We start from the raw sequence: 27,259 nt of genomic DNA on the forward strand, positions 1-27,259 counted from the left end.
GGGATGGTATGGGGAGGGAGGTGGGAGGGAGGTTCAGGATGGGGAACACGTGTACACCCGTGGAGGATGCACGTTGATGTATGGCAAAACCAACACAATATTGTAAAGTAAAAAAAATAATAAAAAAAAAAATGTAAAAAACAAAAAACGCTGGCCGTCCTAGTAGGGGTGGAGCAGAATCCTGTGGTTTTGATTTGTATTTCCCTGTGGCTAATGGTGTGAAGCGGCCTCCCATGTGCTTGTTAGTCACTTTTATGTCTTTGGAGAAATTTCCCTTCCAGGAAAGGGGCTTGCAGGTGAGGCTATAGGATCCTGGCCAGGCTCGGCATCATTGCTTACTGCCTGTGCGTCTTGGAGTGCCATCCCCATCTGTGGGCTGAGCACTGTGAGGGTTGAGGGGCGTGTGTGTGGGGCTGGGGCCACCGTCGGCAGGATCGACTGCTTCACTAACCAGCTGAGACCGTCACCCAGATCTTTATTTCTGTCGTGGAGCCTACTTTGCTGGGTCTTCTGCAAATAGTCTGTTAATTTATTTTGGGTAAGCAGGTTAATGGGCAGACACATACCCAGCGGACGAGGGTCTGAGGGGAGAGAAGGCAGGGAGCATGTCCACCTGCCCCTGGCTGTCCCTACCTCCTGCCCCACCAAACGGACTTCCTTGTTTTCTCTGTTCAAGGAGGAGCCGAGGAAGGTTTGCTTCACCTACGATCTATTCCTGAACCTGGAGGGCAACCCACCTGTCAACCACCTGCGCTGTGAGAAGCTCACGTTCAACAACCCCACTGTGGAGTTCCGGTACAAGCTCCTGATGGCCGGCGGGGTGAGTGCGCCACTCCCTGTGGTCCTGACATGGCCCCTGATTGTGCTGTGGGCACCCGGGGCTTCCCAGCATGTAGTCGGGTGCCCGAGACCCTTAGAGGCAGGTAGTACAGGCGGCACCCAGCAGCTTTGGAGAGGACCCAGGCATCCCTAGCCTGTACCAGGGCGTTGTCTGTTGCAAATGACTGACTAGTCTTTAGTTATCCTGAAGTTTTTTGTTGCTGTGGGTAATTAGCATCTTCCTTCACAGAGGTGGGTGGAGGCAGGAGTGGGTGTGAGGCCAGTCTCCCAGCCTGGCGTGGAGCTGGAGCCAGTTTTTAACTGGATTGGCAAGGCCACTCAGAGGCTGCGTCATCTGGGGGGTTCCCTGCTGATGCAGGCTTCTGGGGGTTTGTCCTTGTGACTCGGGCCTGATCAGAGTGTTGGCTCTCAGAACTTAGGTCTCTGTGGGGAGTTGTGTGCCAGCGATCCAGTGTGGTGGCAGGGGGAGTTCTCTGTGGGGAGTTCTCTGTAGGGAGTTGTGTGCAAGCGGTCCCGGTATGGTGGTGGGGCTGGAGCACGTGTCAGGGCTCTTGGAGAGCAGCATGGGGTGCCCACTTGGTGGGGGGGTGCTGGACTGTGCCAAGCGGGGGATGTGGGCTAAGCACACCAGACATGCTGTGCCTGGCATGGAGGAGTCGGCTGGGGGTGTGACAGCCTGTGTGTGTGTGTTGTGAGGGCAGGACCACCTCCCCAGTGTGTGCCTTTAGCTTGGCTTTCTTTGGCTCTTGGGAATAGTCCTTCTTTTCTGTTCACTTAATTCAGTTGGGTCTTTTTATAAACTTTTTAAACAATATGAAAGAATCACTTTTTCATTGCAGGATGTGTGATTAAGGTCTGCTGTGTCCTTAATAAAGGATGAGTGTGTGACCCTAATCTTGCGCGTGACGGCTGACAAAGTCCGGTCACGGAGTGGGGATGGGGGCTGCCTTACACAGATGTCGGCTCTGGAGTTGGCAGGCGCAGCGGTCCTCCCCAGCTCTGCCTCTCTACTTTGGCGTCGCTGCCAGATGCTTTCCAGAGTATTTCCCCAGCGGTTCCTGGGTGCTCCCCCAAGGTTGCGTGGTCACCGCTCTCTGGGAGGCAGCCGCACAGAGTGTCCATGGGTCTCTCAGGGCCCAGGACGCAGCACTGAGCCCCTGGCTGCCCACGGAGTGTGTTTGCTCTGCGGAGATGAAGGCTCAGTGAGCAGCATCCAAACACATAAAACCAGAGGGCGGGAGGCAAGGGAGAAGGTGCCAGCAGGGAGGGAGGCCGCGCCTATGCGCTGCACCGCCCAGTGCTGTCCTCGCCCTGGGGGTGCTGCCCGGAGAGCTGGCCGGCTGCCCAGGAATTTCTCGCCCTTTGGGGCTGTGGGCTTCAGGCTCCAGGCTGATGGCAGAGCAGTGCTGTCAGTTCTTAGGAGCCACCCAAGACCTCCAGGGGACTGTGGCTCCCGAGTCCTGAGTCCCAGCCCCTGTTCGCTGTGTTGGGGCATCGCTTCCCAGGTGGGCCGCCTTTCCCCTCTGGTGGCAGGTAGCCCTGGAGGCTGCCTGTGTTGATGTCCACATCGGCGCTGGAAGAACTGGAAGAGTGAGTTGTCTGTGAGCCACGAGGTCTGCTCTTTGTGCAGCCCCTTCCCTGGGGTCCCGTGAGCCCTGTCGCTCCTCGCGTGACACTCAGTTGGCCTCGGCAGTGACCTGAGCCACTTCCTGCCTGGCCGGGTGGTCGCCTGGCCTTCGGCAGTGTGTCTCATGCTTGGCCCCGTCGGCAGTTGAGCTGCACAGAAGTAGAGGCTCCTTCAGTGGCAGGCGGTGAGATGGGTTCTTTTGGAGCCACGTGCTCCCAGGTTTTCACCGCAGGGCAAGGACACAGGAGGCAGTCACGCGTGTCCTGGGACTGGGTCAGCCTAGGACCTTCCTCTGAAGGGATAGGAGATGTAATGAAAGGAGGAGAAGGGCTGTGAGGGGACAAACCGAGGCCCCCCATGGCCCTGCTGTCCTCCTGGGCTGCCTACTCAGTCACGTCCGAGTGGCCTTCGTGTGTGCGGGCCCTCGAGGGCATGATCCCTGGGCGCCTGGCGGGGCCAACGTGTTCTGGGAGCCCGCTTCAGAGCGCTGTGGTCAGACAGGCTCCGACGAGCAATGCCACCTCAGGCCCCACCGCCCTCCTTTCAACCCAGCGTCCCCACGGCTGTGGCCGGGTGTGACCTCAGCCTCCTCAGATGAAAGCTGGGGTTCGTTGGGGAACCACAGGTTCTCAGAGTTGTTCACGGTGCCTGTTCTACCAAGCTGAATGCTTTCTTTTTCATCATCTTGTGTACTTTATTCTTCTGTTCTGGCTCATCACCATCTGGAAGGCTCCCTCTGAGTGGCTGGCCGCTGGCAGTATCAGCTCGCTCTTGTCAGTATTTTGAGAACGTGCCTGCAGCCTCCTCCCACTTCGGCTGGGGCCACGGGAGCCTGGCTGGGGCCCCTCCAGCCTGGCCATGCGCCCTATGTCTGTCCAGCTCACCCGCCTGAGGCTGGAGAGGGAGTAGGCACCCAGGACCTGGGTGCTGCCTCCACCACGCTGCCTGCTCTGGGCGTCTGGCTGGCTTTTCACCTGTCCCGGCCGTGCTTCTGGTTTGTCTTCCCTGCCTTGTGCGGGGCAGCTTGGCTTCGACTCCTCCTCGTGCTCCTTTGCACGCTCCGCGTCTTCCAGCTGGCCCTCAGGCCTGCCACACTCAGCCTTCCTGGGACCCGGCTTCTTCGCTCTCTGCCCAGCCCGCTTGGCTCCAGTGCTCAGCACCCAGCCCCTCCCAGAGGGAAGCTCCCACAGCAGGCTTCCTCTTGGCGATGGGATTTCCAGTCTGCCTCCTTGCCCATTGATAACATCTGTCTCTTCTTTATCACTAGGTGATGGTAATTCCTGAAGGAGCAGAAACGGTGTCCAGGCCCAGCCCCGACTACCCCATGTTACCCACAATTCCACTCTCTGCCTTCTCTGACCCCAAGAAGACCAAACCGTCCCACGGCTCCAAGGTTAGTGAGGCGGCAGGCCCAGTCCTGGGGGCGCGCTGGGGCCCGGCGGTGAGTCCCGGCTCAGGGCGCCCCGCGTCAGAGCTGGACCTTCCATCCCCGGACTCGCTCCCTTGGCCTCCTCTCGGAGCTCATCTCTGCCCGCCTGGCTGCCCTGCCCCTTGGTCAGGAGGCTGGCCCTCTTGACCTCATGGACAGCCAAGTGATCGCAGGCTTCTCTCTGTTCCTCTTGAGGCCAAAGAGCCTGCCCTGTTCTTCCTGCCACTGAGTCAGAGGGCCTAGGACCACTGGGACAGACCCTGAGAGGCTCATGTGCTGGGGGCCGTGGACCAAGTGCGTCATTGCCGCTCCCTAGCGCAGCTCGGACACCCTCTCCGTGGGGCTGGGCGCCCCTCCCTTGGCTGCTCTAGGCTCCGCTTTCTACTTTGTCAGCAGTTCTCTGCAGAGAGCTTACTTGGGGGAAGGGCCAGGTAGAACCATGTGGGCAAGCACGCTATTTGCCCCAAGAAGAAATGTTTCATCATCTTCTTTCAGCTGGTCAGGCAGGGGGTGCTCTGTCCTCCCAACACCTCCCTCTCTGAACTATCACAGCATGGCCTCAAGCCCTCGGGCTGGTATCGCGGTGGACGCAGAAGTTCCCAAGTATGCATCTTGTCCCGCAGCCACCTGACACAGCTGTGTCCCGAAGACCAAGCTCCGCCTGGCTCTTAGGGCAGCTGCCAATCGTTCACTGCCACCCACCCTGAAAGTTTATTCGCTTCTCATCTTGGCAGGGTTTTTGCTCCACTCGTGCTTGGGTGTCGGGGGCCTGGGGCACCCGAGGCGGGACAGGTCGAGCTCTCAGGCTGACTTACAGCCTGATGCTCATCAGCAGCTTTGGAGGAGGGCCTGTCACCTGGGCGAGGTCTTCTTGGCACTTTCCACAAGGCCACTAGGTCTCTGAATCCTCAGATCTGTCTGACTTAAGGCCCCTGGACACGTGAGGCCAGAATCTCCAAGTATGGAGTGTGAGTCCGGGGTCTTCCCCGTACTGGCATCTGTGGTCCTCCCCTGAACCTCGTGGGACTTATATGGAAAAAAAATTCTTACTCACGATCTTGGCAGCTTCTGTCTCAGTCACCCACAGTTGTCTAGAGGTCTGTGCAGAGTGGGAAGTGCGGGAGTTGCCATCTCTTTCTGGCATGTCACTTGCAAGTCCCCTAGGAAGTGCCCTCTGGGTATTGAGGACACCACAGTGGCCTGCCTAGCAGGGGCTGCTGGCAGCATCTCTTGCTGAGATCTTTGAGACCCCTGGGGCCCTTATACCGGTAGTTGCACCTGCCGTGCTCTGGGGGCCTTCAGGCTGGGGTCTGCGTCTCCACCCTGCCCGGTCCAGCGTCTTCCTGCAGCCCCAGGAGCTGCAGCTCAGGGGGTCCCTGCGAAGGTTGCTGCATATAGCTCTCCAACAGACTCTCTCAGTCCTGCCCTCCTAGTCGTCATCCTTTCCTGCGGCTACGGAGGCCCTGGCACTTCCCTCAGATGGGCTGTCTGCTGTCCGGACCTGTGGGCTGACTGGTGGAAAGGCTGAGGGTGGGGAGGCATGGCATGGGCCCTTGTAGTGCCCCAGGGCCGCTGGGGAGTCTGGCTGTTGTGGCCCCAGGTAGATTGGTCCCTGGTGGTCCTGTTCCTGCCCATAGCCCCCTAGAGGGGAGCCTAGAGCCTCCTGGGAGAGGAACAGGGCCCGCTGCAGGGCACCTGTAGCTTCAGGCACCTCACTTCTCTTTGTCCAATGTCGGCCAGTCAGTCCAGTGGGCGTTTGTTTCTCCAGCACTAGTCTCTTAGCCATTTGGGGTCCTTGCTGGCTTTGAGGACATGACTGTGGTGGGTTTCACCACTTCTGCGTCACACTCCAGACTTATTAGTGTATGACTTTAGAGAGCCAGTCCTCCCAGGAGCCTGTACAGAGCTCCAGCTGAGGAGGCGACGCTCTGAGGCCCCTGCTAGGTGGGCAGACCCTGGATGGTGGGGAGGCTCTGCTGACTGGGGCTGGGGGGCTCTTGGTGGACCTGCCCTTTGGGGGACTCCACTCCATGTCTCGGGGCTGGGGTCTGGGGGCCCAGGCAGGTGTGTGGACACTGCAGGAATAGGCCTGAGTTGTGCAGGGGTCTCTGTTTCTTGCCTCCCTCCTTGGGGGAGCTGCTTGCTGGGAGTGGAACCCCGAGACAGGCCCCATTCCACAGCCAGTCCCCCAGGGGTACCCCTTCAGACAGGCTTCTGAAGGGAGGCTCGTGATGTGAGTACCTTTTCCTACTACCATGGTGACGTGAAGAGCACAGGGGCCGACTTCTCTCTAGGAGGCACGGGGGCCCCATGGCCCCATGGGCCTGCCCCTGAGCCACTGGTGCTGGTGTGGGACTCAAGTAGATTGCAGGTGGCTAGGCTGTGCCGTCTCTGGGCTCTCTGTGGACAGGGTTCTGTGGCTGCTTCCAGGGCTGTTAGCACAGGAAGCAGAGGCCCAGCTGCTGGGCCTTCCCCTGGCTCACCTAAATCCCTCAGCACATGGGGTGAGCTCCTAGAGTGAGGCTGCTCCTCCACTCTGGTAGCTCGTGGTTTCTGGTGAGCTTGGGTCCTGAGAGCCTTGGTCCAGCCATGTGCCTGTCCCCGGGGTCGGGGGCCGAGTCCAGGTGCCTGTCCCGGAACCGTGGCCGTGCGGCAGGTGCTTGATGCGGTGTGGACGGGGCGTGGGCACAGCCGGTGTCAGATGGGGCTCCTGGCTGCCTGGGGGTGGGGGGATTGGACACTCCCTGACTGCCCTGCCTGTCCTGTACCGTCGCCTGGTGAGGTCGGTGGTTGTGCTCTGCACAGGTACACATGCTTGGAGCTCCCCGACCTGACCTTCCTTGAGGCCCAACTCAGGGCTGCTTGCCGCTTCTGTTTCCAGTGGGAGCCCCCGACCTGGCTTATTGACGCCAGAGTTCAGGCTCCACCCTCAACCCTCTGAATTTCTGAGGTGGGGATCCTGGAATTACACGTGGTTTAGAAGAGCTGCCCAGGCGGCTTGGGTTCTAGAAGCCAATTTTCATGCACAGCGCCCAGGAACCCAGTAGGCACTCAGTAAATGTGACTGTAGAGATCAAGGGGAGATCAAAGAGCCCCTGTGCTGGTGTGCATTGGGGCCAGGCTGTCCAGGCGGGGTGGGGGCCACCTGGGGAGGCACCTGGCTCTGGTGGGAACAGGAAAGGGGCCCACCTGCTGGTGCCCCCAGCCCCGTGCCTGGCAGCCTCTGACTCCCCGAGGTGCCTGAAGGGCGTGGTCGGTGTGGCTGGCCTGTGTGTATCTGACTCACCTGCACGCTTCTTGAATCCCTCAGGGGAGTCAGCCTGTAGCCGCCCATGACCTGCTGACGCTTCCTAGTAGCTTTAAGGGATAGCTCCATTTAGAACTCTCATCTGCTGCCTTACTTTTTCAAAGCTTTATGGAAGATTTTCTCTAGCTGAGTCTGAATCAGGTGGATTATACTTTGTAGCGGTCGGGGGAGGCGGAGCAGGGCAGCCCCGAGATGCTGCGTGACTGTGTCCCCCCTCCTGCCCGGCCTTGCAGGACGCCAGCAAGGAGAGCAGCAAGGCCTGCAAGGCCCACAAGGCGACCAAGGAGCACCGGGAGCGGCCGCGCAAGGACTCAGAGAGCCGAGGCACCTCCAAGGAGCCGGAGCGCGAGCAGGCCCGGAGTGCCAAGGACGCGGCGCGGAAGCTGGGCGAGGGCCGGCCACCCAAGGAGGAGAAGGCCCCGCCACCCAAGGCTGCATTCAAGGAGCCCAAGATGGCCCTGAAGGAGACCAAACTGGAGGGCATGTCCCCCAAGGGCGGGCCCCCACCACCACCCCCGCCCAAGTCTTCCAGCAAGAGGCCGGCCACTGCCGACTCACCCAAGCCCAGCGCCAAAAAGCAGAAGAAGAGCAGCTCCAAGGGGTCGAGGAGTGCCCCCAGCACCTCGCCCCGCACCTCGTCTTCCTCCTTCTCGGACAAAAAGCCGGCCAAGGACAAGGGCAGCACCAAAGGGGAGAAGGTCAAGGCCGAGAACGAGTCCAGGGAGGTCAAAAAGCCCCCGGAAGTGGAGGAGTCCAACTCGGAGGACGAGGCCTCCTTCAAGACTGAGGTGAGGCAGCTCCTTTCCTGCCTTTCTCCCCTCACCCACCCCGCCCTCGTCCTCTGCTGTTACCCTACCTGTTCTCATCCTCTCTGCTGGCTCTGAGCCACTCGAAGGTGACATGGGGGTTGGGATGCAGGGCCCTGGGCTCCCACTTGCTCCATGGAGCTTTGGGCAAGCCTTCGTGTTGAGCCAAGCCTCAGTTTCCTCTTCCATTGGGGGCGATGCAACCACCTCATGAGAACTCTTTGGGGACACAGGCTCCTAGTAGAGCATGACACCTGGTACCTGGGTTCACAGCTCTCCTTCGGGCAGCCCCCTGCATGGGCGGGGACTTACCTACCCGTGAGTGACTGTGTCCCACCATCGACTCCTTCCCAGGGTGCCACAGGCTCAGTTGGTCAGGGCACCCCCTTCCGTCACTAGTGGTATGGTATCCTCGTGTGTTTTCATCCCACTTTCTGATCTGGGAACCAGAAGTCCTGGGTTCCTCCTGTGGCAGCATTTTCATACAGCTCTGAAGGTCACCATCAGACACAGCTTGAGCCACAGAGGAGACGGGAGACCGGTGTTGATTGGTTAGGCTTGGCCTTGGAGGGCCATGTCATCTCTGTGTGCTATTTGGCTTCTGGTAGTTAGAGAAGAAGAACTTGGCTGGATGGATGATAGTTGGATGTATGGTTGGGTGAATGAATGGATGGATGGATGATGGTTGGTTGGTTGGTTGGATGGAGGGATGGTTAGTTGGTTGGATGGATGGTTGGTTGGATGGTTGAATGAATGTATAATTGGATGGATAATGGTTAGATGGTTGGTTGGATGGAGGGATGGTTGGTTGGATGGATGGATGGGTGTGTGGGAGTGGGTAGATGATTGGCTGGTTGGATGGATGGATGGATGGTTGGATGGATGGGTGGATGGATGGATGTATGTATGGATGGATGAATGAGTGATTGACTCCCTCATTTATATCACCAACCCAAGCCCTTAATGACCTTTTACGGTTCCCAGCATCTCATTCACTCTCAAAGACAGAAGCTTTGCCTCCAGCATTGCTGCTCGGAGCTCCACTGAGACTTTGAAAGTGGTTCCCAGAGGTGAAGGCAGAGGTGGTTTGTGTCAGCAGCACTGATGTTGAGTATGTGGCTTCCAGGGGCACCTTGTTGGAAGTGTCTGGGGGTAACAGTTTGGCCCAGGGGTAACAGTGCATCCCACTTGATGAGGACACACACGGGGCTGGTGATTTGTACACCCGGTGCTTCTTGCGCCCAGGAACTGTCTGCCAGTGAACTCAAGGGCACAAGACCTGGAATGTCTCTCTGATGTCCATGGCTGTCCGCCCACTGGCTGCTGGAGGTTCTTCAGGTGCCCCATCTGGCATCTTTCTCCTCCGTCTGCACAGACTGGAGCTCTGGGCAGGGTGTCCTTCCCTCCTGTCCACCTCAAATCCTTCCACCAAGGCCTTCTGTGCCCAGGGCTGGTGCACCTGTGCTGGGAAGAGCTGAAGGCCTTCCTTCCCCTGTCCCCAGGCTGAGGGTTGGCTCCCTGGCCCTGGGTGCCCACCCTGACATCCTGCTGTGGTGGCCCTGAGCACCTGCGCCACTGTGGGCTGCTCCCTCCACCTGCTCAGGTGGGCTGGGTGGAAGACCTGCACCTCTAGCCTTGGCCGCCTGGGCCCTGAGGCTGGCATTGCTCGGGAAGCCTGGGGTTTTCTCCTGGCTGAAGAGACAGGTCTGCTTGCTGAGAGACTTGTGGACCACGAGTCCGGGCTGTTTGAGATCCTGCAGCTGAGGCCTGGGCCTCCAGCAGGATCCCTGGGGTCTCAGAGGCTGCTGGATGGTGACTCACGTCCTGACCTGGGACCTGGGGAGACAAATGTCCACAGTGAAGGAGGCGAGATGACCTTCAGATCCAGCCCACCCCCCAGCCTCCTTTGCCTATCTCAGGCCATCCCACTCGAGGCTGATGGTGTCACTGCCGGAAAACCCTGACCCTGCATGGAACCCAAGTCTCCCCCTCGGCCTGCAGAGGGGCCACAGCTCCTCATCTGTGTGTTGGGCCAGGACCCCAGCTCCTCCGGCTGCTCCTCTGTGGTCTCCATGGCCATGGGGTCCCTTCAGTCACGGGCCCCAGAGTATGGGGAGCACAGTAGGCCTTCTGCTGTCCTTCTGGACACCCCGTGTGTCCTGAGCCCCGGAGCCTTGGCAGCGCTCACAGCAGCCTCTTGAGGGCTCTCTGACCCTTGGGAACCGTTAGGCTCTTGGGGCGGAAGCCACTTCCAGGCCCCACTTTGCGCATCCCACCCCTTGTATTCGTGTGGAAGGAAAAGGGCTGTGTGTGGCTGAAGGGCCCGCCTGGCCTGCCCCAGCCTGCACCCTTCCCAGCCTGCCTCGACTTCCGTATGCTTAGCAGGGCCATCAAGGCAGCTCTTGGGTAGATGGGGAAGCTGAGGCTTAAAGGTGGGGCCTTGGTCAGTTGGTGAAAAGTCAGGCTCAGACGCGAGGACCCCGAGCCAGAATAAGAACTCAGGAGTCTGTGTGCAGGAGGGCTGTGTGGCTTCAGGTCCGTGGTTGGGGCTGGGGCTCATGCTGGCCTGTGGTGCCTCCACCCAGCAGACACTGGCCATCCAGGCTGGTTTCCTGGAGAGTCCCCAGGAACTAGTGTGAAGGTTCCCGTGGGGTATGTTGGCAGTGGCTCTGGGAGGCTAGGTGGGGCAGACCCCAGGGGAGGGGACCCTTCACTCTTCAGTCGATAAGTGTCCGTCCCTGGACAGCGACTCCTTCTCTGGGTCTGCTGAGAGGAGAGAATTGCGCCTTCCTGGGTCTCCTGGAGCTGGGACTCCCCTCTGGGGGTCTTATCTGCCAGAGTTCAGCCAGGATCAAGGAGACGCTGCTGGGTCTTCTGGGGTTCAGCCAGGATCAAGGAGACGCCGCTGGCGCTTCCACCTGCCTCCCGGCCCCTCCCAGGTGCCAGGCTGCTCAGGTCCCCGAGACATCTCCTGATGGCATGTGGGCACTCTGTGCCGGCGGACTTTCTGAGCAGTGGACTCTGCCCTTCTGCCCAGCAGAGCGCAGACTGGCCCCACCCCAGGCCCAGCTTGTACTCTGCTGCCCTGTAGCCTGTCGATTTCTCTCTCCCGAGGGCCCAATGCAGACACCGCCCCATCCTGGCTCATGCGCAGAGGTCCCTTGGCCATGCGGGCCTCTGGAGCGGGATATGCCCTGGCCGCAGGTCGTCTCACCGCCTGGTCTCCAGGGCCTGGAGTCCCCGTATGGGCTTTTACTGCCCCCTGGTGGCTGAGTCTGAGTGGCCGGCTACAGGAGGTGGAGGAGAGGGTGTGACTGGCTCTGGGTGCAGTGGGACCGCCCGAGTTCACCGTGTCTACCATGTCACTACCCACATGTTGGGTCATTGTCACCTCGGGCACCCAGTGGCAAGGAGACAGCTTTTGTCACTACTCAGCCTCAGGGCTGTGAGATGAGGGGTACCTCCCTTTCTTGTTCAGCCTTCTAGCTGTGCTCCTACCGGAGTGGGCAGGGCCCACACGTGAACAGCCACACAAGCTGTCCAGCCCCTGCTTCAGCCCCGACCTCCTGCCCAGGCAGGCAGGAGGACCAGGCAAGGGCTGGAGACTTAATGTCCTTCAGGAAGATAAGAAAAGCCTTTGGTTGTGTTTTGAATGCAGACAGCTGTGTCTTGCAGCTGAAGAGGAGGCAGGGAGGGGCCACGTCTGTAGGGTGCTGGCACCTTGGTGACCTGTTGAGTGCACATTAGTGCATTCTGCCTGGCTGTCTCTGCCACCAAGGGCTTGGCCATCCATTCCTTCTCTTCTCTTCAGTCTGAAAGCTGACTATTGTCCTCTCTCTCTCTTCCTGTCTGCCCCGCCCTGCCCTGCCATGTGGTGAAGTCTGCCCAGTCGAGTCCATCCAATTCCAGCTCCAGCTCTGACTCCAGTTCAGATTCGGATTTTGAGCCGTCTCAGAACCACAGCCAAGGTGTGTGCTGGGCAAGGAGTCAGTGGGGGTGACAGTCTCCCTGACTTCCCCAGGGGCCAGCAGAGCACTGGACCTGTTATGGAGGCAAGGGGTTCACGAGGAATTTCCCAAAGCTGTTACCTCGCTGGGGGCTTGCTCATGCGCACCCAGTCTGAAATCTGCCTCCAGAACTGGAGAAACCTGCAGCTAGAGTGGCTCCAGCCTGCGCTGAGCTTGCCCCCAGGGCTTCCTTTTAGGGTGCAGTTTGTCACACGGGGCCTTCCAAACTGGCCTGGGTCACCCGCCCGCAGACTGTCCCTCTCCTGGGCCCTCAGCTTTGTCCATCTGCACAGCAGGGCTTTGAACTGGGCTTTGGGTCTGTGGTGAAGGGCTCCGTTCTGACCTGAGCCCTGCCCTTACCAGGCCTCTCCTCTCCAGTCCTACCAGATTCAGGGTCCTTGCCTCTGCTGCCCCCAGCCAGCCAAGGGCTCCAGCCCAGGCCCCCTTGGCAGCCTGGTCCCTGCAGGCCTCCTGGGTGCTTGTGGGGAGGTGGCCCAGCCAACCTCTGCCTACCCTCACACCGGAAGCACTTCTGGTGGATCACACTGAGGATTTCCTCCACGGCCCGGAGCCCTTTTTGAGGGTGGGGGAGTGCTGGGGGAGGTGAGCGTATTGGAGTGGGGGGCTGACATAAAGACACAGTTCCAAGGGGGCTGGGGGATGGGGTGCTCCAAGCCCACACTGTCTCCAAGGGTTCTTATCTATGGGGAAGGGAGGGGGAACCTGCCACGTGGGGTCATGTGACCAAGGTAATTGAGGGCTTTGTGTCCCTCTGTTGCCTTGGTAACAGGAATATAAACCAAGATGCCGTCTGTAGGGGACTGAAACTGAGTGTCTCTGGAGAAAGGGGAGGACGGTGGGCTGGGAGCCTTTGAGTGGGCTGCCAGCCGCTGAGGGGGCTGCCAGGGGGCTGGGCAGGCTCAAGTAGGGGCACGGAGGGTGGGCAGGGGTGGTGGTGTGTGGTCCACACCTCAGGCCATCTTGCCTTCCTTGGCCGGGGCTGGTTTGTGCTGCCTCCAGGCAGAGCTCTGATCCCAGCGCCCAGAGAAGAGGGGGGCTGTCCTTCCCTTGGCAATGGAGGAGCCCCGTGTGCCTGTCTCAGGCCAGGGGCCGGAGGCCTGTGAGCAAGGCCAGAAAGGTAATGGCAGGGGGAGCCAGGGGTCCCTTAAGGAGGAGGTGGCCACAGGGGCAGTGCTTGGAGATGGGCGGCAGTCCCCACCTGGCCAGAGGAACCTCCGAGGTGGGTTTGTGTGGGTGCGCCTAGGGGTCCTGGCATCAAGAAACTATGTGGCCCTGGGGGTGGAGGGGGCTCTTGGCACAGGTGGGGCCCTGAACCCCCTTCTCTCACCTTCCCTCCCTTCCCCTCTTCCTCCCCTTTTCGCTCGTGGCTCTCCCCAGGACCCCTGCGCTCCATGGTGGAGGACCTGCAGTCTGAGGAATCTGATGAGGACGACTCTTCGTCAGGCGAGGAAGCCGCCGGCAAGACGAACGCGGGGAGGGATTCCAGGTGCCCGGCCAGTGGGGAGGAGTGGGCGTGGGGGCACTGGGGTGGGGAAGAGAGAGCCCACTGGGGAGCCGTGCCTAGGCGTTGAGGGGGGCCTAGCGGTGGCCTCCTTCATCCCAGTGCTGGAGAGGGTGGCTGTGGAGTGGAGGTGGGGCTAGACACTCCGGGAGGTGTCCCATCATCATCTGAGAAGGGGGCCGAGATGGTGCCTAGCAGCCTGACCTGGGCTCAGGCGTATGCCAGCGGGGCCTGGTTTCTCTGCTCTTGGGCCAGGCAGGGGTCCTTCCCCAGGTGCGCAGCACTGGGCTGGGACACACTGAGGACTGTCCTTGGACCCAAAGACACCCCGGGTGGGAGCAGCTGTGGCCACCTGCCAACCTAGGGAAGGGCCATGTGGCCTTCCACCCAAGTGGAGTGAGCCGAGGCACCTCCTCTGGACACTGCTGGGCCTGGGAGTGTGCCCACCTCAAGGATTGCTGTCTGTGCCAGCCTTGGCCCGAGGCCTTGGGGGTGGGCAGACTCAGGGTCAGCAGCTCAGTCTGGGTCCAGCCCTTTCTTCCAAAGAGGCCGAGCCCTTCTAGCCTCTGGGGCTCTTACTAAGGTGGGCTGGTCACTGGGTTTCACCCAGCAGGCAGGGCAGTGAGCAGCAGGTGCTTGCTGTTGTTCTGTGCTGGTGCTGCTCGTGAGAGCCGCCATCCTGGGGGCTGCGGCTGTGGGAGTGGCTGCTGTAGGAGCCCGGGCTCACTGGGCTCACTGGGCAGGATGGTAGGGGATGGCGCTCAGCTAGGCAGGGGAGGCGGGATGGGGATCCACCCAAGACGGGACTGGTGGCAGCGGTCCCCGCTCACCAGCAGTTCTTCTCAGGTGATGAGGAGATGGACTGTCTGCTTCACCCTGGTGCTCTGCCTCTGGGGAGGTGGTGAGGAGAGCAGAGGACTGGAGCCAGGGAAACGGGCATTGTGGTGCTGGTGACTGAGTGCGGGCCTTAGTGTGGACCCTGAGTGTGGATTCCAAATGTGGATCCTGAGTATGGATCCCAAGCGTGGATCCTGCTGGAACTGGATGTAGGGGGCTCAAGGGCTGGTGAATGTGTGCCTACTCTGGTGGCAGTGCCAGGCCTGAGCGAGTGTCAGAAGACCTCTCTCTGCTGGGTTGAAGGGATGCAGGTGGAAAGCAGGATGGGGCTGCCTGGGGCGCTGCGTCCATCAGGAAAGGGGCCCCGTGGACCCTAACGCTGGTGCCCAGCTGCTGCCTCGTAGAGACAAGGCAGGCAGGCCACTCCTGGGCATGCTCACCAGCAGTTCCTCTCAGGCGACGAAGAGATGGACTGTCTGCTTCACCCTGGTGCTCTGCCTCTGGGGAGGTGGTGAGGAGAGCAGAGGACTGGAGCCAGGGAAACGGGCAGGCCTGGCTGGCCTAGGGGTGCACGAGGCAGGAGCCCCTGAGGGTCGAGGCTGTGGCCAGCATTCTGGCCCTGCCTTTATGCCAAAGCCCAGCTCAGCAGGAGAGAGGCAGCAGGCAGGAGTGACCATGTACCCGATGGGTTCTGCCCAAGGGTACTGTGCATGGCTACCCAAGAGCAGTGGGAGGAGAGGAGCTGGAGAGGGGCTCCGTCTGCACACCGTGCTGAGCTGTGGGGGAGGGGGGTTCTGGAAAAGCTGAAGTGGTGGGCCAGGCCTTTCTGTCCAGACTGAGGGCGGTGTGAGCGGAGAGAAGCGGCTGTCAGGTGCAGGCTGGCTGGGGGCCTCAGGCAGCCACACCCTTCCCTCCGTGAGGAGGTGCCACCCATGGAGGGGTGCAGACTGGAGCCCCCCAGGAGGGGATGGGCGTCTGAGGTTACCACTTGGGCACAAAGGGCACTGTGCCCTTTGCTCCTGGGGTGTCAGGCTGAGGTGGAACCATCCGCCGCTGGCCATGTCTCTCCTGCAGGCCCCTCCACCCACACAGCAGTGAGCGTGGAGCCCGTCCACCTGGAGTTCTGACCTCAGAGACACACAGGGACTCCAGAGACCCAGGGGGACCTCAGAGCCTCACAGGGCAAGCATGCTGATCTCTGGGTTCCTTGCTCTTTGACTGCAGCTCAGAGACTTTTTTTTTTACTGTTAAGTTGGCAGTGGCTGCCTAGAGCTGGGTGAGGGGGTCTTTGGACCTGTAGGGGGAACTCTGGGTACTGGCCTGACCCCGGGGAGGGCTGAGTCCATCCCAGAGCTTCACTGGGGGTCTGCTGGGTAGGACTGCCTCCCCGGAGCTCTGGGTGGCCGAAGCCTAATGGGGTCATTTCCACGTTCAGGTTGAGCTTCAGTGACAGCGAGAGCGACAATAGTGGAGACTCCTGCCTACCTAGCCGGGAGCCCCCTCCACCCAAAAAGCCACCTCCACCCAACAGCAAGGTAACCTCCTGGAGGCCAGCTGAGGGTTGGGCCTGGCATTTGCCAAGTCTCTGAGGCTGAGGGTGGGGGCACAGTAGAAGGTCAGCTCACCTCTCAGGTTCCAGTGGGATGGGCTGCTCTTACAGCCGGGTCCAGGGCCAGAGGAGGGACAACGGGTGGGCCCAGTGGGGGCTGGGGAAGGGGGCACAAGCTGGCACTCACACTGACTGGGGTTCACCCCACAGGCCTCAGGCCGCCGGAGCCCGGAGCCCTGCGGCAAGCCAGAGAAGATCCTCAAGAGGGGCACCTACGACAAGGTGGGGCTGTGGCAGTGGTGGGGCTGGGGTGGTGGGGGTCCTACGACCAGGTGGGGCTGGGGCGGTGGGGGGTCTACAACCAGGTGGGGCTGGGGTCATTGGGCCCCTGTGACACAGCACCCGGGGCGGGGTGGGGTTACGACAAGACGGGGCTGTCGTGGTGGAGGGCGCCAGCCTGGAGCTGCCTGGATGTGGCTCGGGGTGGGAGGGGCAGGTCACCCGAGTGCCCCTCTGCCCCAGGCCTACACTGATGAGCTGGTGGAGCTGCACCGGAGGCTGATGGCCCTGCGGGAGCGCAACGTGCTGCAGCAGGTACTGGACAGATCCTGCCCCAAGACTCCCAAGGGCATGGGTCTCAGAGGAGTCCTGGGTGGGATGCCCTTCAGGCCCACGGGCTGCGGACCCCCTTAGGCAGCCCTCAGGAGCCGCCTGCTTTTCTTTGAGGGCCTGGTTGGGGGCAGGGGCCACCCCAGCCCAGCATCCTGCCCATGAAGCCTCCCTGCCCCCTCTTTTCAGATCGTGAACCTGATCGAGGAGACCGGTCACTTCAACGTCACCAACACCACCTTCGACTTTGACCTCTTCTCCCTGGACGAGACCACCGTGCGCAAGCTGCAGAGCTACCTGGAGGCTGTGGCCACATGACCCTGGGCCGGGTGCCGGGCCGCATCCCTGGGGTCCTGGGAGGCCACGTCCGGGCCCCGCCTTCCCCCTTCTCTCGACTCACCCGCCCGCAGCACTGCCTTAGTGACCGCCCTGTCCTTGGCCCACATGGCCAGCTGCACTTTCCTCATTGGGAGCCCTGGGGCAGAGGGGGGCCAGGCTGGCGCTGCTGCTCCCCAACACCCAGGGCTGTCACCTGGGCCCCCCTGGGAAAGCGGCTTGTATTGGAGGCGGCACCAGGCCTCACTCCTGAATGGGAGGAAGTGTGCCCTGTGTTGGGGGCCTGGCTCCACAGTGGGGCGTGTGGCACAGCTTCACTGCCCAGGCCCTCTGAGCAGCGGGGGCCCTGCCTCCAGCCTCTCCAAACGGTTCAAAACACGCGCCGTGCTCCAGGACCTCAGAGGGCCCCCACTGCACCTGGACGGGCCCCACTCATCCTCCCGTGAGCTGACACGGTTCCGTGTCGGCTCTCACTGTGCTGGGACTCGTGCTGTATAGTTCTCTCCCTATTATATATATATGTCTGCACTGTAGGTACCAGAGCGGGTTCCAGATGTGTGTTTCCGTGGCAGCAGTGCACGTTGGGGGGTGGGGGGTGTGTAAGGCGGGACTTGTAGGTTAAGATGTCTCCACTGGTCGTGTTGTCGTCGGGCTGGAGGCCAAGCCGGAGCGCCAGCCGGCCCCTCCAGGGGTGGGGAGGACGCCTCTCCCTTCCCCCGGCCGGTGAACACTACGCGCCGCCATCTCCGGAAGCAGCCCCCAGCCCGGGGCTCGTCCTCTTCCTCCTTCCATAGGATCCTCTTCCTTCTGTTGACCGAGTCTTCAAACTTTGAAAAAAAAAATGAGCTTTTGCCAAATAAGACGGGATAGTTTGTGGAGTGTTTTGCGGAGCGTCAGGACTCAGAGCCAACCCCTCATGTCTGGGCCCCGGTGGGCAGCAGGCCCTCCCACCCCTGCGAGTCGTGCCAGTCCAGGGCCAGAGACCCAATGCCTCGCACGCCTGAAACTCTCCAAGGGCCAAGCCAGCTCCTCCTCCCCACCCCCGGCCGGAACGTCCTTGTGGGGAAACTCCTGGGCCTGGGGGCCTGTTTGTGCAGCCTCTGCTCTCCCAGACCTCGACTCCAGGCTCCTCTGGCCCCCACCGGCTCCAGGAGAGGAGGCCTGGACCAGAGTTGGGCTCACCTCCTCTCCCACCACCGTTGGATTGGCCCCTTCTCTTCCCAGTTTGTGAGTACTCACGTGGGGTGTGCCAAGACCCCCTTCCTTGTGGCCCCCGAGCATTGTCAGTGCTCCAATTTCGTCTGTCAGGCAGACCCCCAACACTCCCTCAGGAGCTCCGCCTCCAAGGCTTCCCCAAAAGCCAGCCTTGCTGGTGAGACCCCAGGACCTGGGGAGGCCCAAGAACTTTCCGAGGAAAACGCCGTGACTCCTCGCCATCTGCTCTGAATCTCTCCCAGCCCCACTGCCTCGAGGTATCAGCAAGAGGGCACGCCCATGTGGCAGGCTCCGTGTCACCACCCGTTTCCCCAGGCAGGCCAACAATACTCTGAAGTGGGGCACCTCTCCTCTGGAAACTAAGACATTGGACAGAAGGGACTGGCCTGAGGGCAGCAGCTGCCAGGCCCTCTGTGCACAGAGGCCGCTGGGGTCATGGGTGGGAGCCTCAGTCCAAGGGCGCTAGTCGTTTTCCTTCTCGAGGAGCTCCTGACTCGGTGACTCGGGCAGCTCTCTGCTCAGGAGCCGGGCTCTGCGCCGGAGGCAGCTAGAGGAAGGCTGGGCTCGTGGGTCTGCCCTTAGCAACAGCAGCAGAAGCTGGCCCTGCCTCTGATTTCCAGGGCCTTCAGAAGCACCAACCCATTTCTGTTACCTCCTCTGGCCAGAAGGCCCCTGTGCTGTCCTCTGGACCTTCTCTGGGCTCAGTGCTGGCCCTGCAACCACCTGATGGACGTGCCAAGCAGCCAGGGCCCTGGCCATGGCATTCCCAGCTGCTCCCCCACCCCAGCCCCAGCTGCGTGGCAGCTGGGCCCACCAGGGCTCTGGGGAACACTTCCATAGGAAGGGCCGGCACTTTGTGATGGCCGCGTGTTTAGTGTTAACCCCCTTGCCCCCAGTGCAAATCCCCGTGTTTTGCTCTCTCCTGAACAAAATGTAAACCGACGCCTGAAAGCAAAAGGTATCGAATACCTTTCTTACCCACAAGGGTTTTTTGTTTTTGTTTTGTTTTGTTTTTTTACAAAGAATGTGTCTCACTAGGAACTAGGACACTCATCAACCTGAGACCAACTCCTGGATAAAAGGAATAAAGGAGAATTGTGTTTGTAATAAGTCACAGGATTGTTTCTGTCCTGGATTTTAAACTTTGTTTTTGTTAAATTGTGAAATTATGGAGGAGTTTTATAGGAAAAAAAAAAGTGAAATAACGTCAGATGGGAAAGCAGAGTTACGTGTAGGGCTTTGTGTGTCTTCTTGGTTCCCTCTGTCGTGGAGTTGGTGAGTGGAGGCACAAAGTACCATGGGGTCCCTTCTCTCCTCTCCCTGTCTCAGTGTTTCCAGATGGATGACCAGGAAGAGGAGAGGGGGTTGGAGCCAAGCTAGGTGGGCACCAGGAGTGGGTGCAGGGAGTGTGAGCAAGGCTGGCATCCCAGAGGATACAGATGGCACTACCAGAAACCGGTGAGGGGCAAAACAGCAGAGAATGAACTCCGCCATCCGGATTTTGATGGTGTGTTCTTTCCTTGAAAGCAGGGAGCAAATTTTGGGTTGAAAAATAAGCCTGACCTCACAATATGGATGAATGGGTGGGTGAGTGGATGAGTGAGTGGATAGATCATGGGAATGGGTGAGTTGATGGAGGGATGGATGAAAACCAGACAGAAAATGTGGGCAAAGACATCCTTTGTGAGGTGCCAGGGTGCTAGTCAGCCAGTTTGTCCATGGTGGGGTTTGCTTTGGACTTGGTGTGGCAAAGCTGAGTAAATCCCAAGGAGACAACTCTCCCAGGCTCTATCTAAGTAGTCTTGTCTACCCTGTGGGCTCCAGTCCTACCAGAGGGACAGAAGATTCATTCCAGAATGATCAGCGTTGGCCAGTACCCTCCAACCACTCTGCCCACAGCAGGTAATTAAAATCACTTCTGTCAGTTGGCAGCCACTTGGGGAGACAGCTGGCCACACCAGGGTATTCAAGATAATTTTGTCTGTTTTCTAATCAGTAGCCAGAATTTCCATTTTCAGCATCCAGGCTGTGGCCTCCCTGACCTGTCTTTCCTACCAGGGATTCTGCAGGCCTTTTGGGACAGTTTCTCATCTGAGCTCCTGAATTAGGGACACAGTGAAAGAGGGTCTAGAATGGTTCCCAGCATTCCCAGACGCCCCCTCCCCCCACTGACACACACAGAGTAAAGGTTGACAATGTATAAAAATACAGTAGGGTTTATTACAAACCAGGTGTTGGGCTGAGAGTTATTGCACAGATTCCACAAACACTTGGTTAGGGTAGGCACTGCTGTCAGAATTCCCACAACCCGGTGAAGAAACATTCTGCAAGAGTTGACCTTCCTGCATCTGTGAAGCTAGGAGGCACATTCCTGACACTTAAGGTCAGGTATGTGTTAACTTTATTGCTTACAGTAAATATTTCTTTGTATTTACCCATATAATCACCTCCTGGGGTGTGCTTTCTCAATTTCCATCTGGAATCATCTTCCTTAAGCCTGAAAACTCACTAGCATTTCATTGCAATGATGAATTCCCTCAGTTTTTGTATCTTTATTTCATTGTATCTTTATTCTGTGACGATATTTTCATTAGGTATAGAATTCGAAATTGGCAGGTATGGTCTGTCCACACCTCCTGCTTGCTCCTGGGTCATCTTTTTGGCTTCCATTGTTTCTGTGGAGAAGTCAGCCCTTCAGTGTCTGTCATTTGTTGCCCCTTTGAGGATCATGTGACTTTCATCTCTGGTGCCTTTAAGATTTTGTCTTTTAGTTGGAAACAGTTTCATATATTTTAATGATTTGTTGCTTCTATTGATAAGACATCTCCATCCCTTTTAAATGCTTTTGCCTTGAACTGTTTCAAATATTTTTTTCCAATCTTTTTTCCCGTTTTTAGCCAAGCCACACAGCCTGTATGTATGGTCTTAGTTCCCCAACCAGGGATGGAACCCACATCCCGTGCATTGGAAGCATGGAGTCTTAACCACTGGACCACTAAGGAATCCCTCAAATTTTAAGTTTATATTTTGGTGATGCAGGCACAAGTCCAAAGTTTCCAGGGACACATGTGCTGTGAGTGGTGATCCTCATTCTTCTTTTCCTTCTCCACTTTCTTACACAAGTCTTAAAAGCCATCTGTGCGTGAACAAGACAAAACTACCAGTGGTACCATACGTGCATCCTTTTCTCTTACTATATCTTAGAGTTCATTCCAAATTAGCATGCCGTGTAAAGGCACCGTAATTTACAGAACTCATCCTGCTGGTGGGCATTTAGACTCTTCCCTCATTTACTTGCACACGTAACTGCACACATTCAGGTGCGTGCCAGCGTCTATGCTCAACAGCTTCTGTGGTGGATCTGCCTATTTTCTACCAGGCTTCTTAGTATTTGTGTCTGTGTGCTTATGTGTCTATGTGTATTTTTAGGAGTTCCTTATGGAATAGGTAATGTAGGGCTCTGGAATGTATTCTGTTTCCCCAGCTTGTCTGTAAGTTTTGTTTATGACATTTCCACCATGCTCAAGTCCTTTCTTTCAATGCTTTTTGGGTTGTTAACATTTTATCTAGGATGATTTCTTTTTAAGTTCTCTCCTGGTTTCTTCCCTTCCTCCTTTCTTCCTCCTCACCTTCGTTTGCCATGCGTTAGAGCCCCACTGATAGATTACTCCGTTCCTGCATGTATTTCTCTGTCCCTGACTTCTCCTGCATATCTATTTATGTCCCATCACTGACCTTTCCGTTACTTCTGCTCTGTCATTTCTTTAATATCTGGTAGGGCAAGCCTCACATTCCCCCACTCCCCAATCAGTATCCAAGAAATCACTCCAATGTCCTTGCATGCTTGTTTTCCCACATAAACTAATCAGCTTATGTTTTCGAATATTTATCTTGTTCTGAAGTTTCACGTTAACATTCTGTTTTGAATTCTGACTTTTAAAAAACATACTGGGTAGCATTTGGTGAGGTCCCGGAAAACTCTCAGCCATATGTCTTTATATGTTGCTTCTCGCGTTTTCTGTTTCTGCACGTCCTATGACATAGGTTGGAACCTACAGGATTATCTACCTTTCAGATCTCCAGTACTCTTACTTGGAAAATCCATGGACGGAGGAGCCTGGTAGGCTGCAGTCCATGGGGTCACTAAGAGTCGGACACGACTGAGCGACTTCACTTTCACTTTTCACTTTAATGCATTGGAGAAGGAAATGGCAACCCACTCCAGTGTTCTTGCCTGGAGAATCCCAGGGACGGGGGAGCCTGGTGGGCTGCCGTCTATGGGGTCGCACAGAGTCAGACATGACTGAAGCGACTTAGCAGCAGCAGCAGATCTCTAACCAACTGTTCTCTCTGAAGCCACCAGAGGGCGCCTGTGAGCTCCGGAGTCAGATCTGGTTCCGTGCCGCCTGCCCTCCGCCTGGGCTCCCTCCCGCTAAAAGCCCCAGGTCCTCCCCACCCCGCAGCCCACAAGACGGCGTCCTCGCTTCCTGTCCTCATCTCCCACTCTCCCCACCCTCTTATTTTGCTCCAGCCAAACAGGCCTCCTCTCTTCCTCCAACTGGCCAGCCACGTTCCTACCCTAGGGCCTTAGCTCTGCTCCTTAACCTCTGCCTACAACACTTTCCCCCATAAAGTCACAGAGCTCCCTCCCGACCGCTTTTAAATCTCTGTTGAAATTTCTGCCTCATCTCTTTGGTCACCATGTTAAAATGTCAAGCCCCCAGCCCTGGCTAGTCCACCCCACTTCATGCTTCAGTTTTCTCTTGATCACTGTGTACTCAATGCGTACTTTATTATGTTGACTGGACAAGCCCCTTGAAGTCCCTTACGGTCTGTCTCAATCTGAAAATTGGGCACTTATTCATTGAACACATACCTGAGGAGATAGTGCTCTCCTAGATCCTGGGGTCCCACAGGGAACAAGGCAATCCAGCCCCTCACCCTCATAGAATTGACCAACTAAACAAATGATACAACCATGGTAGCAGGTGGCCCATAGGGCTGAGCAGAAAATTTTAAAAGGCTGTGGGAGTGGCGGGGGTGGGGAGGTGGGAGGGCGGTCAAGAATGATCTGGCTAAGGAAATGGGACGCATCGGAGCAGTCACAGGAACAGCAACTGTACGACTACCTGGTACGGATGCAGTGCTTAGTGTGCAGGAGCTATTTGATATGAGTAAAGGCATGAAATCCTCGTAGAAAATCTTCGTGCTAGGTGCTATTATATTTTACTTTATATATTTATGTAAAAATGCCAATATCCCTCGTCTTACAGATGGGGAAACTGAGGCACAGTGAACCTGGGTAGCTTTTTTCACACCAAAAAAGTCGCACGCATTTAAGGTATACAAGTTGATGAGTGAGGTTAAGTAATTTGAGCAACACCCTGGGTGATTGGGGGAGCTGTGTTTCGAATCTGTGAACTCGGGCAGCTTCAGACAAACCAACCAGAGACACGGAACAAGAGTACCCCCAAAGCGGCCAGAGGGAAGAAATGGCGCGCAGGCGCAAGAGGGAAGGTGCGCCAGGGAGTGGTGCGCAGGCGCAGGAGCGGGAAGAGGGCGCTGCGCAGGGCACGTTGGCACCTGAGGAAAGCCAGGCGGCACTCCTCGAAATACTCGACGTAGATGAGCCGGGCGCGGTCGTGCCAGGGCTTGGAGCTGAGCCGATATACTTGGCCTACGTGATGGCCTTGCCCAGGACCGTGTCGTGCTCGGTGATGGACGCCTCTCTGACGAAGGAGGGCTCGTGCCGCAGGTGCTCCTCGCCATGCCACTTCGTGGTCCAGTAGCTGTAGCCTGTGGGCAGGTTGGAGACCTCAGGTAGGCGAGAAAGAGGGAAGCGGGCACAGAGACGGGTGTGGCACCTATGGTGTGGCTAACCAGGGTTCTTGGCCTCCTTAATCAGTAGAATTGATGAGGCCAGAGGGAAATTGAGGCAAGGCTTCACTGGGCTCCCTGCTGCAGCAGGGGAGAGAGAAACAAGTGACAGATGTCCTTGCTCGCTCTGGGAGCAGGGAGCCGAACTGGTTCCTTATACGGGATGGGTCCGGGGGTTGGGCGGGAGAGGTGGCTTGGGTGGTGCTGTTTGGGATTTTTGTCTTTTTGTGTCTTATTCATAATTTGCCCCCGTTGCTTATGCACACAGCTGTTTTTAGTCCCTTATAGTTTCTTTGTGTTTCTCGCTGGAGGAGATGTTGGTCCACGTGCGGGTGCAGCAGCAGTGGCCCGAGTCCCAGCCTGTCTCAATGCAGGCAGAGAGAGTGGAGGGAGGATGGGGTGGGGGTTGAGGGAGAGCCGTGAGACAGAGTGAGAAGGACCAGGGCTTGCTAGTGGAGAGAGGATGCAGGGCCGGGTGGACAGACAGATGCCTGAGAGAGCAGAGGACAGCAGCAGACCCACCAGCAAGTAGGCAAGTCAGTCCTATTGTTCCTCCTCTGAACCCCTCCCTCTCAGGGTCAGGTGCCTCTGACAGCGGGTGACCACTCCCTACACACACACACACACACACACGCACACTCGCACGCACGTACACGCACTCCTAGCCCGGCATCCAGACAGAGGGACAGTGACCTCCTCTCCAAAAATAAAGTTCTGACTGGACCCCCAAGGACCCCAACACTGATTGAAGGTCATTTCTGAGGGACCCCACCACCACCCTCAAACTAGCCTCTCTGGGAGCCCTGCCCACCAGAGTCTGGGCTTAAGGAGCCCCTGACCTCTGGCTTTCATTTCTGGTGGGTGAGGTCTCTCCTTCATTGAACTGTCTTGGGCGAGGACATGGCTTCCAGGGTACTTTGACAAGTCTGTTCTCACCCTATGGTCTCCAGGGACTGGGCAGACAGATACTCTCAGAGACACAGTTGCAACCAAGTGGAAGGTGGGGAGTGACCAGCAGTGGGGAGGCACAGGATAGTCATGAAAGGCCTCTCTGAACAGTGGGTAGGAGTGGACCAGGCAGAGAAGGGAGGGAGAAGCATCTGAGAAGAGAGAAATGTGATGTAGGCTCTTGAGACTGGGGGAGAAGAAGTGGGTGGTGGGGAAGGAAATGAGACAAAAGGGCCAGATGACATGGGGTCCTGTTGGCCGTGTTAGTAAAGAATTGTTTTCTGGTATTTCTGTGCCCATCCCCCACCCACATGCAGCGTTTCATCCCTGGTAGAGGCTGAACTCTCTGCCTTCCACTCACCAGGCATTTTTACCTTGTCTGTCATCAGAGGAGCGGTGCCTACTCTTGTCTCCAGTTTCTTTTCATCTGTTTTGGTCACCTCCCACCTCCTGCCCCCTGCTGTAGCCACTGAGGGAGCAACAGTCTCCAGCATGAATGTCCAGAACATTCCTGCCTATGGCCAGCTCCTGTAACGTCACTGTGGATTCCACAGCCTGAATCCATCCTGGAAGCACAGCCTCCTGCGCCTGTGCAGAGGCTAGTCTTGGGGGGGCAGAGGTCCACCCAAGAAGCCCCTTCACCCTGTGCCTCTGCAGCCCATGGTTCCCAAGGTGACAGTCCCCAGGGAGGCTGCTGCCGCTAAGTCACTTCAGTCTAGTTCTTTGAGACCTCATGGATCATAGCCCACCAGGCTCCTCTTGCATGGGATTTCCCAGGCAAGAATACTTGGTGGGTTGTCACCTCCTCCTCCAGGGGATCTTCCCGACCCAGGGGTTGAACCTCTGTCTCTTTATGTCTCCTGCATTGGCAGGCAGGTTCTTTGCACTAGCACCACTTGGGAAGCCCCCATCCCCGTCCCAGGGAGGAGCTGACCAGGGAGAATGTGGTCTTAGGTTCAAGTCTGACAGCTGGAAAGGATTCCAGAGTCAGAACTCAGCATTCATGGTTGGCTTTCAGAGAAAGCGTTCACAAGGGAGCCTGAAAAAAGAGAAGTCAGATGGAGGAGGGAGATGATAGAGGAGGCAGACACAGAAGGTGTGATGTCATGGGGGCCATGGAAGCAGAAGGTTTCAAAAAGCAGGGCAGCAGTAACAGGACCCAGGGCCCCCAAAAGGTCAAGGACTTGGTGTCACTATGCCCAGGGGGCTCGTGAATTCATGTACCAGCCAGGCATGGCCTGGAGTCTCCCGTGTGTGTGCAGCTACCTTGTCAAATATTGTTGGATGCTGTTGAGATTGATGAACTGAGAAATCATTTAAAAGCCTCTCTAGTTCCTCAAAAAATTAAACATAGAATTACCATTTCTCCAGTTATTTCTGGAGAAATAACTCCAGAAAGAATGAAGGGATGGAGCCAAAGCAAAAACAATATCCAGCTGTGGATGTGATTGGTGATAGAAGCAAGGTCCGATGCTGTAAAGAGCAATATTGCATAGGAACCTGGAATGTCAGGTCCATGAATCAAGGCAAATTGGAAGTGGTCAAACAAGAGATGGCAAGAGTGAACATCGACATTCTAGGAATCAGCGAACTCAAATGGACTGGAATGGGTAAATTTAACTCAGATGACCATTATATCTACTACTGCGGACAGGAATCCCTCAGAAGAAATGGAGTAGCTATCATGGTCAACAAAAGAGTCCGTAATGCAGTACTTGGATACAATCTCAAAAACGACAGAATGATCTCTGTTCATTTCCAAGGCAAACCATTCAATATCATGGTAATCCAAGTCTATGCCCCAACCAGTAACGCTGAAGAAGCTGAAGTTGAACGGTTCTATGAAGACCTACAAGACCTTTTAGAACTAACACCCCAAAAAGATGTCCTTTTCATTATAGGGGACTGGAATGCAAAAGTAGGAAGTCAAGAAACACCTGGAGTAACAGGCAAATTTGGCCTTGGAATACGGAATGAAGCAGGGCAAAGACTAATAGAGTTTTGCCAAGAAAATGCACTGGTCATGGCAAACACCCTCTTCCAACAGCACAAGAGAAGACTCTACAGGTGGACATCACCAGATGGTCAACACCAAAATCAGACTGATTATATTCTTTGCAGCCAAAAATGGAGAAGCTCTATACAGTCAACAAAAACAAGACCGGGAGCTCACTGTGGCTCAGATCATGAACTCCTTATTACCAAATCCAGACTGAAATTGAAGAAAGTAGGGAAAACCACTAGACCATTCAGGTATGACCTAAATCAAATCCCTTATGATTATACAGTGGAAGTGAGAAATAGATTTAAGGGCCTAGATCTGATAGAGTGCCTGATGAACTATGGAATG

General features: G+C 57.3%; 1 protein-coding gene across 2 annotated transcripts in view; it reads left to right on the plus strand.

Annotated features, from left to right (window-relative positions):
- Nucleotides 1-19,198, plus strand: part of MLLT1 (MLLT1 super elongation complex subunit) — a 69,457-nt gene extending 50,259 nt beyond the window's left edge. Inside the window, exons 4-12 of one of the 2 annotated variants that reach the window (XM_061422477.1) lie at nt 677-820; nt 3,735-3,860; nt 7,437-7,991; nt 11,890-11,977; nt 13,415-13,523; nt 15,811-15,910; nt 16,135-16,206; nt 16,447-16,518; nt 16,723-19,198. In XM_061422477.1, the coding sequence (XP_061278461.1) occupies nt 677-820; nt 3,735-3,860; nt 7,437-7,991; nt 11,890-11,977; nt 13,415-13,523; nt 15,811-15,910; nt 16,135-16,206; nt 16,447-16,518; nt 16,723-16,851 (1,395 nt within the window). In that variant the 3' untranslated portion in view covers nt 16,852-19,198. The remainder of the gene's footprint in view (nt 1-676; nt 821-3,734; nt 3,861-7,436; nt 7,992-11,889; nt 11,978-13,414; nt 13,524-15,810; nt 15,911-16,134; nt 16,207-16,446; nt 16,519-16,722) is intronic. The other variant, XM_061422478.1, reaches the window with a different exon arrangement.
- The last annotated feature ends 8,061 nt before the right edge of the window (nt 19,199-27,259 follow it).

This window comes from Bos javanicus, chromosome 7 (genome assembly GCF_032452875.1).
Source record: "Bos javanicus breed banteng chromosome 7, ARS-OSU_banteng_1.0, whole genome shotgun sequence".
Lineage (NCBI taxonomy): Eukaryota > Metazoa > Chordata > Mammalia > Artiodactyla > Bovidae > Bos > Bos javanicus.